General features: G+C 37.7%; 1 protein-coding gene across 1 annotated transcript in view; it reads right to left on the bottom strand.

The window, feature by feature from the left end:
- The window catches only part of Itgbl1 (integrin subunit beta like 1), a 305,701-nt gene that overhangs the window by 111,057 nt on the left and 180,941 nt on the right, over window positions 1-13,703 (bottom strand). The window contains exons 6-7 of the mRNA XM_036198544.1: window positions 11,182-11,322; window positions 8,355-8,495 (exon numbers count right to left, since the gene is read on the bottom strand). Coding sequence (XP_036054437.1) covers window positions 8,355-8,495; window positions 11,182-11,322 — 282 coding nt within the window. The remainder of the gene's footprint in view (window positions 1-8,354; window positions 8,496-11,181; window positions 11,323-13,703) is intronic.

Here is a 13,703-nt window from a genome sequence, read left to right as displayed (position 1 = left end):
TTTCTTCCTTAATATGGGCCCCAGGAATTAAACTAATATAAGGCATGGTGGCACATGCCATTTCCCAGAGTTATATTGATGGTCCCTCAACACCATTTAATAAATTGCATATGCTCCTCACCTAGAAAAAAAATCACCTTGGAAATTTTGCCATTAAGCCCTCATATTCACTTTCTGTTTCTTACTGGGTCTATTTTATTCAGTTAGTTTTAATCCTCTGAGCCTTTTCTACCTTTGTGCAATGGCAGTGCCATCTTTCCATGTCAGTATTATTTTTATGTCCTTTACAGGGCAGAGGAGAGTACAGACTGAGATCTGCATCACAGTTTCTGGTGTGCCTGCAATACTTGGTATTACAAAATTCTTGAGGATGACTTCTGTATGTAGCTATAGTTTTCCTGCCTGGCCCACAGTCAGGACAAATCTCTCTCATCCACCAGTCCCACAGCTGCTCAGAGCCAAGTAAACACACAGAGACTTACATTGTTTATAAACTATATGGCCATAACAGGCTTCTTGCTAACTGTTCTTATATCTTAAATTAATCCATTCCTATTAATCTATAAGTTGCCACGTGGCTTGTGGCGTACCAGTATCTTAACATGTTGCTTCTTATTATGGCTGGCAACGTCTCTCTGCCTCAGCCTTCCATGTCCCAGCATTCCCACCTGTAAATTTAGATTTCACCTCCAGCCATGTCAACACTATCTTTTAGCTATTCAAAAGCCTCTATAATCAGTCATTTACTCATCCATACAGGTTAAAAGACTGTGTCATGCTGGTGATTGGCTCTGAGATCACAGGTATTGCCCTTCAACAGGAAGTGCCAAGGTGGGAGAACACTGTCTGGCTCAAGCTAACTGCTCACTCTCCTGAACCATCTCAGTCAGTATATATGTTTTCTCTTTCATTTTCCCAAAAAGGATTCAATATGAGCCAAAAATGTTTAATCTGAGAGACATTAAAACAGAAGAGCAGTACCTAAGTCATACAAGATGTATGCAGTTCTCCAGAGCTGGTGAACACACAGCAGCTGGTGTAAATGATGAAATAAGTTTTTTCTCCTTTTTTGTTATTTATTATATTTGTGTTTTAATTTTACACATCAGCCATGGGTTCCCCTGTCCTCCCCCCTCCCACCCCCACCCCCACTTTCCTCCCAGCCCCTCTCCTCCATTCCCATCTCCTCCAGGGCCAAGACTCCCCTGGGGATTCATTTAATCCTGGTGGATTCAGTACAGGCAGGTCCAGTCCCCTCCTTTCAGGCTGAGCAAAGTGTCACTGTGTAAGCCCAAGGTTCAAAACAGCCAGCTCATGCACTAAGGACAGGTCCTGGTCCCACAGACTGGGTGCCTCCCAAACAGATCAAGTTATTCAATTGTCTCACTTATCCAGAAATCTTAAAGTAGCATATTTTCTCTTTTTATTAATATTGGGGAAGCAATATATCCTAAGTCAAATAGACCAATGAGGAGCATACAAGGAGCAAATTCAGAATCATAGGAAAGTTTTTGTAAATCCAGTCTACAAGGATGAAAGATAGAGTTAACATTGGCAGTGCTAAACTGGATGCAATTGCTTCGGTCTATAACCTTAGCACTCTAGAGGCTGAGGCAAGATGACTGTTTCTAGTTTAATGTCAATCTGGGCTACACAGTGAATTCCAAGCCAGACCTGCCTATGGAATAAGACTAAATCTCTAAATAAATAAAGAAAGAAAGAAATGTACCCTTGACTAATGTAAACATTTATTCAAGATTAATTGTTATACTTTCCAAACATGATTTTTACTTTTCAGTAGTAAAAACTCTTCTCATGTCTTGATTTTAAGAAGTATGTTCTATGCTGTCAAAATAAATTTAGAATGTTAGCGATTTCATTCTAAATAAAACTGCATTTCCTACAAAAGATTTTTAATCCATATAGTCAGTAACTCATTTAGAAGTGTAAAATATTGACACTAGTTTGCCAGGAAGTGGCTGAGTCAGAAAAGGACTTGGAAGAACAAGGTACTGAGTCCTAAAGAGGAAACTACGAAATAACACTGTGGTCTCTTTTCTGGAGTTAATAGTTCCTCAATTCCAATTAAAAAAAAGCCCAGCTAAAGAGAAAGGGATCATTGAGCAGAAATAAATTCAGGAAAATAAAGGTTTGGTTTTGATCAAAAAGAATTTAAAGCAAAAAAGGTGTTTGTCATGAGAACCAGTTAGTCTAACACACTAAAACATACTAGTAGGTTTTTTTTTTTTTTTTAAGGCAAATATGGGAGAAAAGGCTTACCATAAATAAAAATAGGTGTTTTACACTTCTTTCCTAGGCCTCATCAGAATTTAATCTGTCTTTCAAGTAGAGAGAGAACCAAAAAGGAATCTTACAAACTGATCAGAACATAATATTTCCAGGCAAGTTTGTCAAATCTGTATATGTTTTAAGCCTGTAGGAATTGGTCTCATTTCTTCTAACAAATGTTCTTTAAACTGTGTAGGCAGATCAACAAAATTGAGATGAAAGATGTAGGATGTTGTTGTTTATCTCTGATCTCAACATCAAAAGTATTAAAATAAGAAAACCATTCTCAGATACCCTGTACACATGTGTGCATGGACACATAAACACACACATACCTGCACACATATACATGTACACACATGCATGGACACACACACCTGAATACACACATATGCATGTATGCAAACACATTCACACAGAGATGAGTTTGTGTATAATCTACCTACTCCAAATGGAACTGCTGCCCAGGCTATTGTGCATGGTCAAGAAGGTTCACAGCATGATTCCCAGTCCAGTAGCATGATGGCCATTCAAGGAAGGCACCACAAAGGCTATTCTAGGATGAGTGTGACAGACAAACCCAAATTTCAGTTGTGGATTATGTTCTCTTGAGTTACAATGTTTAATTCTAAAAAAAAAAAAAAATCAGTATAAATTTACCTAAATATATTTTAAATAGTTTTTGTCCTGGAGAAAATATTTCCATTCTTTCTTTTTTTTAATCTAAAACAAAATTTATTTATTCTATGTGTTTTACGCATCATGTATCTTGATCCCATTCATTCCCCATCCCTTCACATCTGTCTTCTGCCCTGCATACTTCTCCCCCAAAATAATCAAAATTCAAGAGAAAAAATTGAAAAAAACAAAATGAGAAAAATTTTAAAAAGGGAAGTTATTTAAAAAAATCTCATCATGGAAGCCTTATTGCAAACCAAGTCAACTCATGTACCCCTTTGTGCATACATTTCTACTTGCACATGCTCACTGCAGAATCATTGGTCTGGTTCAAGATCCCTGGCCTCCACTACATGTTCACTGCTGGGCCCCAACTAGGACTCTTCCTGGACATCCTGCTGCCACCCTGTGTTGTGGAGCTCCTGCAACTTTGGGTCTGTGGGTCTGGTCTCTTCATGTGCTCCAGCAGATCATAGATGAGGTGGATGTTGGGGCAGGCCAAGTCAGAACACCGGGTCTGGGCCTGAGCAACAGTAGGGCTGGTCTGCCACATGGGAAATGAGATAGCTCTCTCAAATACACATGGATGTAAATCTTGATGGTTATAAGTAGCTACTTAAAATTGACACAAAGGCTATCAACAGGGAACAATTTAAGAGAATTAGGTACATATAGCTAATTATTTATATAACTTTTATTTATTTATTTTTTTAACATTCTTTTTGTTTTGTTTTGTTTTGTTTTGTTTTGTTTTGGGGGGGGGGTGGAGCTGAGGACCGAACCCAGGGCCTTGCACTTGCTAGGTAAGGGCTCTACCACTGAGCTAAATCCCCAACTCCTATATAACTTTTATTTTTAAAACTATTTCTGTATTGATATTTTTCCATTCAAGACTAGGTAAAATTCTATATTTAGTAATTTCCTTCCATGATTTTTTTGATGCTTTAGTAATTACCTTTACAAATTTTTCTAAATAATACAGTTTTATCATACTATCCCATTTTCTAAACTAATGCAGCCCACCTTATGCTTCCATCAATTTGGTATATTGAACAAGGATAAAGGTTAAGGCCATCCTGGAGTATACTGTTTTAACTCAAGAGTTTGGGAAATAAAATGGTGAGGAGTCATTCAGAATCTTGGAGATGGAGAGGTGACTCAGTAGTTCAGAGAAATTGTTGCTTTTTGAGATGACCCAAGCTCAATTTGTAGCATCCATGTTGGGCAATTCATAACTGCATGCAACTCCAGCCCCAGAGGATACAATGCTCTATTCTGGCCTCCAAGGATACTTGTACACACATCACACACACACACATCACACACACACACACACACACACACACACACACACACACACACACACACACACGAGAGAGAGAGAGAGAGAGAGAGAGAGAGAGAGAGAGAGAGAGAGAGAACAGACCACAGACAGACAGATAGACAGAGAGAATAAAACAAAAGTTAAAAAACTATTTCAAAATTAGGAAAGAAACTGAGTAAAGCAAATAGCATAGACAGTACTAATATTGATATTCAGTTACACCCTTGACAGCTCAATCATATTATTACATTCTTACCTTGAAGAAATCTCAGGAGCATATTGATGTTGGGTTCTTTCTGTATCATCTCACAGAGGTATTGGCATACGTGAAAATCAAATGTACACCACCCTTCCTACACTATGGTTGAAAGAGTTAATTAGGAAATCTGCAGAATCTAATGTTACTCAGCCTAATACACGGAATTCAACAGGTATAGACAGAATTCAGAAATCCTCCAGCAACTGATGCCTGCCCTAGGTTATCATGAGCTTTGTAAGAACTTGGGCATCCATAGTGTAGTTCCTCCTCACCCAGTAAAATTGAATAACAGCATTTGTATCTGCTGTAGACTAAAATCACATGAGTGCTTGGGCTACATATTATTTAGATGACAATGTCAGGGTGAATACCATCAAAGTGCTTAATTCCCATGAAAATATTTCCTTTTCTGTTAAAATGTAGGTAATGTCTCCCTTTCTGAGTTGGTGCAAAAATCAAATGTAATAAGTTGTAATTGCAGAACTCTGTAAGTGTCTGACCAAGTAAGGAACTCTGCTCATGTTTCTTCTTTTCAAATTTCTTTTCTTAAGCGTGGAAACCACACTGGCCATATTCAAACCACTTCAGCCAAAGAAAGAGAAAACACAATTAAATTACACACTGATATCTTGTTGGCCACATCACAGCAGACCACTATCACTTCTTCCTACCTCTGTCTGCACCTACATGAGGCCACATATAAAGGATGAATCATTCTCTCTCTCCCCCTTCCAGTCCCACCATCCATGGAGCCATAACTATTCAACCTTTCCTTGAAATCTACTGGTTAGAAAAGAGTGGGAAATGGGAAGAAAATGGAAATAAGGCAGAAGGGAGTAAAGAGGTTAAGTTAAGAAAACATGAATTTTTGGAGACATTCCACCTGCTTAGCTTAGGAGAGTAGCTCTAATCCTGAGCAACATACCACAGGAACTGAGTTTATGAAAGGCTAAAAGGGTCAACTATGGAACCATTTCTCACCTTCACCTATTGATCCATCTCCTCAGAGTGTGGGGTGGACCAGCTCACAGTACAATGAATGATCACAATGCAGTAATTATGAATGACCAAGCCCGTCCAAATATCAAGATCAAGATCATATGGATCTAACAAGGGAGAGTGAATTCATGAAAAAAGAAGAGTGACCATCACATCCACATGTCACAAACTTTATCTCTCTCTCCCCCCGCCTCTCTCTCTCTCTCACACACACACACACACCTTATTTAATCATTTAATTTGTCTTCTCATTTTATATGGTCTATAATTCAATTTGTGTTTGCCTCTAGAAAGCATTAAAAACTCAATGGTGTTTCATGAACCTCATTATAATTTAACTTCCAACTCAATGGTCACAACCTTAAATTCTCAATTTTAACAATTCACACTCTTACAGTCCCTCCTCTTTCTCAACAATTGGACTCCTGGAGCTCCACCTGGGGCCTGGCCGAGGATCTCTGCATCCACTTCCTTCAGTTATTGGATGAGAGTTCCAGTTAGGGGTATTTGGCCATCTGATCACCAGACTAGGTCAGATCAGGCTATCTCTCGACCATTGCCAGTAGTCTACAGTGGATGTATCATTGTGGATTTCTGGGGACCTCTCTAGCACTTTGCTGAGACCAAGATTGGAAAAGCACAGGAACAAATAGCCAAACTAATGGGAATACATGAATTATGAACAAAAAGCTGTGGAGCCCCCAACTGGATCAGGCCCTCTGGATAAGTGAGACAACTGAATAGCTTGAACTGTTTGGAAGGCACCCAGGCAGTGGGAACCGGACCTGTCCTTAATGCATGAGCTGGCTGTTTTGAACCTTGGGCTTACACAGGGATACTTTGCTCAGCCTGGAAGGAGGGGAATGGACCTGCCTGTACTGAATCCACCAGGTTGAATTGAATCCCGAGGGGAGTCTTGGCCCTGAAGGAGATGGGAATGGGAGAGAGGGGCTGGGAGGAAGGTGGGAGTGGAGGCGGGAGGGGGGAGGACAGGGGAACCCGTGGCTGATGTGTAAAATTAAAGCACAAATATAATAAATTAAAAAAAGGAGAAAAAAAACAAAAAAAAATCCCAATTTTAGCCTCTTCCACATTCAGAAGGATTAAAAAACTTATCACCTTTGGCTTGCCTTTAGTCTCACAATGTCCCAAAACAAATGTGAAAATTTCCTTCTATAACCAACTATTGTAAATGGCACCAGCATTTGCTCAGATAACCAGGCTAGAAACGAGATGATGGTGGCAGCCTTCTGTTCCCATACATCAAAAGCTCCCTATTGACCTATATAACATTATCATTCTATGGCAAGCCAGCGTTCCCCTTAGTAATCTACTTCCTTCATCCTACATTCTCATCATTTCACTCTTGTCCCAAGTGAGTATTATATTCCTCCCCTCGTCCTGTCTAGGATGCCCTCTTTATATTTCATTATCTGAAAGGCTACATTTAAAACAGAATTCCACATCTGTGATGCAGTAGCACCTTGCCATGCATGCCCCCCTCTGTGAATAGACATATCTCCATAATTAGACTACTAAACAAGCTCTTGTCCCCACAGCCTCCATGTATGCTTAGCATATAAAAAGCACTCAATAACTGTTAGCTTTTTTAAATAACCAATGTAGTGACACTGATGATACAGAAAAGCACTCACATTATATAATAAGTAACAAAAAATTCTCAAAAGATTGTGAGTAAAATGTGCTCTGATGCTTGAGGGCTTTTCAGAGGAGGGAGTCTTGCAGGAGAAAGTTCTGGAAGCAGGCTTTCCCCAGCCTGTGAAGTTACACAGTTATGATTATGTAGGATAGCTTTTTTTATCTCCCTTTGCTGGCAAACATTCCAGAAACAGAGGAGCTTTCTTTTTACCATGTACCAACCAAGCAGTCAGATTAAAGAAGCACACATACATAAAATATCTCTGTCTTCTAGACTATTAAGCAAAAGAGCTTGGAATCTTCAACTTCACACTGGAAGAGTGCATACATGTGTAATGGGTGTGCACTCCTGTTCTTGTATGCATGGTGACCAGAAGAGGACATCAATTATCCTCTATAGCTCTCTGCCTTATTCTTTGAGATGGGGTCTCTCAAATGAACCTGGAACTAGGCTGGAGTTACAGGCATGCAGACAGCCATGTCTAGCTTTTTTTTTTTGGGGGGGGGGAGGTTCTGGGACCTAAACTCAACATCTCTTGTTTATATGGTAAGTGCTGCTACACACTGAGTCATCTCTCTAGTCCCCAGATATTTTCTTCTTCTTGGTCTGTATTTTGTGAACTCTGTGAAGTCCCAAGGCATGTTTGCTTCCTTCACAGCTGGACTCAGTATCTGAGACACAATTCACAAACTGGCATACAGTATTTGGTCCATAAATGTTTAAAATATAAAATACTTGAGTCATTAACACATATTCAATTCTACATTTCACAATAGAGTAATTTTAGTAAAATTCCATCAGTTTATGAATATATAATTCCCAAGACTGTATTGTCCTAACTTTTGGCATGTGTTTCTCTTGCTGTCTCTTGCTGATGGCCAGCAGCTAGTTCCGCAGTCTCAGACTGAATGGAACAAATATTTGGAGCTAATGGATCTCCTCAGCAAGAGATCAGGCTAATTTTAAGAGTGTAGGTGGGTTTCTTCTTGAGCCTTTGCAGACAGTCTGAAATCTCTAGAGGTTGCATGCATCGCTGAAAGGAGCAAGGCAAAATACAGAAAGCCTAGAAATCTAAGTTCAGCTTCTCTGTATAGGTGAGATTCAGAATGATTCTGCAAGATGAGGAGAATCAGGAGCTACCTTACCTGAACAGAAATCATCAGAATACCGATCATAAACAGCTCTGCAGTCCCTTTCATCACACTCGCACGTGTCCCCGTGAATGTCTCCCCAGTCCCCAGTTGGATCAACATCATGGCAAGAACATTCACCACAAACACATGTTCCTAGATGAGAAAATTTAATTTTATGGCAGTCCAGACGAAACAAAAAGTATAAAGAAAGCATCTTCCATAATTATTATTTAAAACATTGATTCTTTTATATTTCAAAATAAATATATTTAGATAAAAATATTCTAAGAAGGGGAAAACCATCTAAAGTTCATGGCAGAGGTTTCTTAATGAGTAAAAGTTATCTACAATTATGTGATATATTTGATATGCCATTAGCATTGTGTTAATTTCTCTCCAAGTTAATATTAAAACAATTCATATTTTTGTCTGCAAGAAACTTAGTAACAATTTGACAAAAAAGTGAAGGTAAAAGTAACAGAAGAACTAGCAAACTCAAAAATCATTCTCACCAACATTTTGTGAAATTAGATGTAAATGATTAATAGTTTCATAAGTGGTATGTGAATGAAGTGTTAGGAGTTGAAAGTATGGATATACCCAGAAGGGGACATGCTTTAGCCAGCCCTAGAGGTAGAATCTAAGGAAACCGAGTATGATGACAGGTCAGAATAGTAGGGTCTTGGACGCCTGTGAAGGAAGACTATTAAAGTTTGTTAAGTCAGATGAGACAGGATTAGAGAAGCAGCTTGAGACAGAACTGAGAGGTCACCATGCAGGTGGGAGATTTTGTGTTAGAAAGTATTTAATTGTCAGTAATATTTTCTTTACATAGATTGTTGGTGGTCAGTTTTTAGGTAGGTAACAGGCAAATTATTTGGGACTAAAAGAAATAATTCTCTTAATTGCTTCTTTAAATAAAAATAAGTAGCAATTTGACTAAATTTTTAAATTACAAAATAAAGTCATAAGATATGAACAAATTTATTCTTATCCAAAATATCTAAAACACAATTATTAAAAGAAAAAATGAAATATATTTAACTACATGCAACTCTAAAATTTGTATTGTAAACAAAATAGCCTAGAAATGCCTAAAGACTAAAAGAGTGGAAGCAAGTTATCTATATGAATGCATGTAGAAAGCAAAAGTATACCCACAAACATATAATAAGGTCTTAGGCATCAAGTCATAAAGTGTAAATATACCTAACATAAGATAAGCAAAGACAGAGAACAAAATATCATAAAGAATTAATGATAAACATGACAAGGGCTGACCATGCAAACAAATATTACTAAGAGCTGGGGGTGAGACCATAATAGTGAGTTAAAATTATTTTGGAGGTTAGATTATCACTGACAATGAAGTATGCATAATCTGGAGGCTTTGACAATGTGGACAGATGCACTATAAATGTTGTGTATGAAGCCAATCAGATACAAAGGATTAGGCAGAAGAGGCATGCTTATGAACACAAGTGAGTTAGTGAGATTTGTAGTGGGAAGCAATTCATTCACATAAACAGTGTTTCCCTTGCTTTTTTCTTTCTTGTTTGTGGCAAGCCCAGGATTTTTGACTGCCATCTTCTATAGACTCTTAACTCTTTCTCTATTTATTAATATTTAAGACACTGTGTCAAGGATTTCCCTATGAACATATGAATATAGTCTATCAAAATGACTTGCACCTTTATAGAAACTGAAAAGAAAGCTTATAGGTTTCTACTTCAATGGTTTTAAAGAAAGCAAAACAGCTACTCGTTTATCACCAAGTAGACCATGGCTCTCCTTTATCAACCTCCCCAGTGAAGGAAAAATATCAGGTATTTGCAATAAACAAACAAACAAATGATCCCACTTAAATTATGATGATGAGAAGGTTTAGTGAGTTAAAGCATATACGGCCATGTTTGACACCTGAGTCTGATTGCAGGGTCCACATGGTAGGACAAAACAGATTGTCACAAGTTGTTCTCTTGCCTTCATAGGCATGCCATGACAAACATACACCCATACACATATATACACAGGTACACAAAATACATTAATAAAATGTTTTTATTTTGATTTTATGCCAGTAGTTAATAACTATAAATTATATTTGATATGCATAAGTATTTAAAATTTCTACTTTAGGTCAGAATTCATGGAGCTATTTGTTTTTGTTTCTGTTTTATTAGACAGAGTTTCTCTGTGTAGCTTTGTGCCTTTCCTGAAACTTGCTTTGTAGACCAGGCTAGCCTTGAACTCACAGAGATCCACCTGGCTCTCCCTCCCAAGTGCTGGGATTAAAGGCGTGCACCACCACCACCCGGCTCATGGAGCTATTTGATACAAGGTTTCTAGTATCTATTATGTTCAATACATTTTTAGTATTGCATTCAGAAGTTAAGTTCATGTATACCAATTCTGCATTTCAGCCAACCCTTCCATTACCCATAATTAATACAGGAGGATTGTCTAACAACCCTCTGGATAATCAAACACTCATGCTGTCAATGGTTCTGTTAGTCAAGAAACATTTAGCACAGCATCTCCAGGAATTGCCTTTTAGCTGTGCTGTACCAGTTTTGGACAGATGCCAAAGAAATACCAGTCCTCATGCTGACTATTTCCTCAGAAAAGCTTAAAGCATGAGAGCAAATTTATTTTCCCTTATCTATTTAGTAAGGAAGAAGAACAAAAAGACTGTTGGTGTCAATGTGGATTTCTAGCAGAGAAAGTGATTATGGATAATGATGCTCCCACACTGAAGGATATGCATAGAGATGAGGTCTTAACTGTGATGAGCTTTGTTTACCACCCAGTCACTTAGTAACATGTATGAGTGACACACCTCTGTTGCTGCAGATTTTGCCATCTGGAGATGTGCATCTTCGCTTGCTTTCCCAGGGGGTGATGTCACACTGGAATTCACATTTATCACCATGCCAACCAGCCTCGCAGTAACAGTTTCCACAGTAACACTTCCCATGGCCTTTACCCAAAAAGAATTTTATACAGTGAGGAAAAAAGCAACTTCAAAGCAGCATTAACTTTCTGTCTCTTCAAAATCATCTTTTGCCTTTGAAAATAACAAGGGCTCCCAGATTTTTGATGAAAATAATCAACTTATATATTTTTCTCCCACTTGAGCTTATTATATACATAATTATACAAATAAAGGCAGCCAATGTATCTTTGCTTTGGCCTATAAGGAAAGTGATTTAAGAAAAACGGATTTGTAAAGAAATGACAAGAATGACTCTGGAAGTCCATTACGCTACCATTTGAAGTACATGCATCACTTGAATGTATGCTAGCCTTATTGTACGGATGTTTCTTGAAATCGTCATTAAAATTGTTCATTTGAAATCAGCCATTAAGAAAGTAGTAGTGCATATTTACTTAGATACTCTTTTTATCATGGCAGAAGCATTCTCAAACTAGAGGAAATATTTCATCTTTTCATTCTACAGTGTCCCACAAACTGTTGTGTTGTGGAATATCATTTAACTAGGGAAAAATGTGTTTAATTTGTTCATGCTGCAGAATATTACTTTATCTGTGTAAAGGTGTGTTACTTTTGTTTATGCTGCATTTGTTTAATTATATAAAGATGTGTTGCATTTGTTTCACCTTGCCTGCCTAAGGCACATTATTTGTCTAATAAAAAGCTGAATAGCAAATAGCAAATGGCAGGAGAAAGGATAGGCAGGGCTGGCAGGAAGAGAGAATAAATAGGAGGAGAAATCTAGATTCAGGAAGAATGAAAGAAGGTGGAGAGAGAGGGAGATACTAGGGGCCAGTCGCCCTGCCACCCATCCAGCCATGGACTAAGACAGAAAGACATGTAGAGTAAAGAAAGGCAAAAAGCCACAAGGCAACATGTAGATGAACAGAAAGAGGTTAAGGTAAAAGAGCTAGCCAGAAATGAGCCTAAGCTAAGCCACGAATCCAAAAAATAATAACAATAAGTTTCTGTGTCCTGATTTGGGAGCTGTTTGGTGGCCCAAAAGACAAAGCCTGGCACACACCCTGTTGTGTTCCACCATGTGGAAAGTTCCAAAGTCAGTCAATAAAACACAATGCTTTCTTGGCCTCACAATCAAACTCCCACTCTGATGTCAAGAGAATACAAATGAGAGCTAAGAATGTGCCAAGTGTCACACTACAATGGCCACCTTGCTATAATCTTACATGTTCACTTGTACATACCACAAAGCCATCTGCAATGAACTGCCATCACTACACTTCCATCCTGAATGTCTATCTGACCCTCTCTAAATGGCTCCAAAATATTTACTTACCTTCCAGTTCATTTTCTATGTGCTCTCCTCTTTGTAATTATCTCACTCAAACATGGATGAATATCCTCTTTATTTTCAATATAGACATTGTTAGTCATAAAAGTTTGTTTTTTGTGAGACTCTGACTAAAGTATTTATTCTTCAATTTCCTTCTTCCAGGGCCATAATTCTGGGATGACCATGGAAACATGTCTAGTGGCTACTTTTTAATTGCTTACAGGTGTATTTTTTACTGTAATATTATGGTATCCTTTATTAATGGTTTATTATTATAATAAATGTCCATACTTTATATGGAGGTTCTTAGAATATTTATGAAATTCAATATTCAAAAAGGGTTTGTAGAAAAATAATCATTAAGATAAGGGGTTAATTGTGAAAAGAAACAGAGTGGGGGTAGGCCTAGGGAAGAGGGGAAGTGAGGGGAACTGGGAGAGTGAAGGGGAAGGAAACTGTGGTCAGGATGCATTGTATGAGAGAAGAATCTATTTTCAAAGGAAAAAAGACAAGAGGTTAAGTAGGAAAGAAAGCTCATGTAAATCTACACTTTAAAGAAGATACGAAAAATAATTCAAATGAAGGGTGAGAAAAGACTTTAAGACAACAGAAGAATCTTAAATAAAATGTAAGCTTCAGGAAAATGCATATCCTAGACAAAAAAATACAACTTTATACTGTATACATAAACAGACAGAAGAAATTCTCTTTTTTTTTCTGTGTGGTATCAATGATAGACTATAAAATCCTTTCTCAACAGATTGTTTTTATGTGAATGACACATGGGAAACTCTAGGATTCTGAGCAGCATCACTTCCACAGAATGTTATTGGATGCTGGCAACTGTAGTTAGAGATGCTGCATGATGAAATTCCAAACAAGCAGAAACACCAAGTAACAAAGTTGAAAGTTAAACATATCCTATTGTATTGTTTCAAGTTATTTTTTAATTTGCATATACAAATAAGCTTTGCCTCAGAGATGTATATCAAAACTCATTGGTCCCAAAACATTTTCTCTTATACTTTTCTGATAATCAGCTGAAAATAAAATATCCAGATTGTAAATACAT

Source organism: Onychomys torridus, chromosome 9 (assembly GCF_903995425.1).
Source record: "Onychomys torridus chromosome 9, mOncTor1.1, whole genome shotgun sequence".
NCBI classification, from domain to species: Eukaryota; Metazoa; Chordata; class Mammalia; order Rodentia; family Cricetidae; genus Onychomys; species Onychomys torridus.
This window is presented reverse-complemented; position numbering and strand designations above follow the sequence as displayed.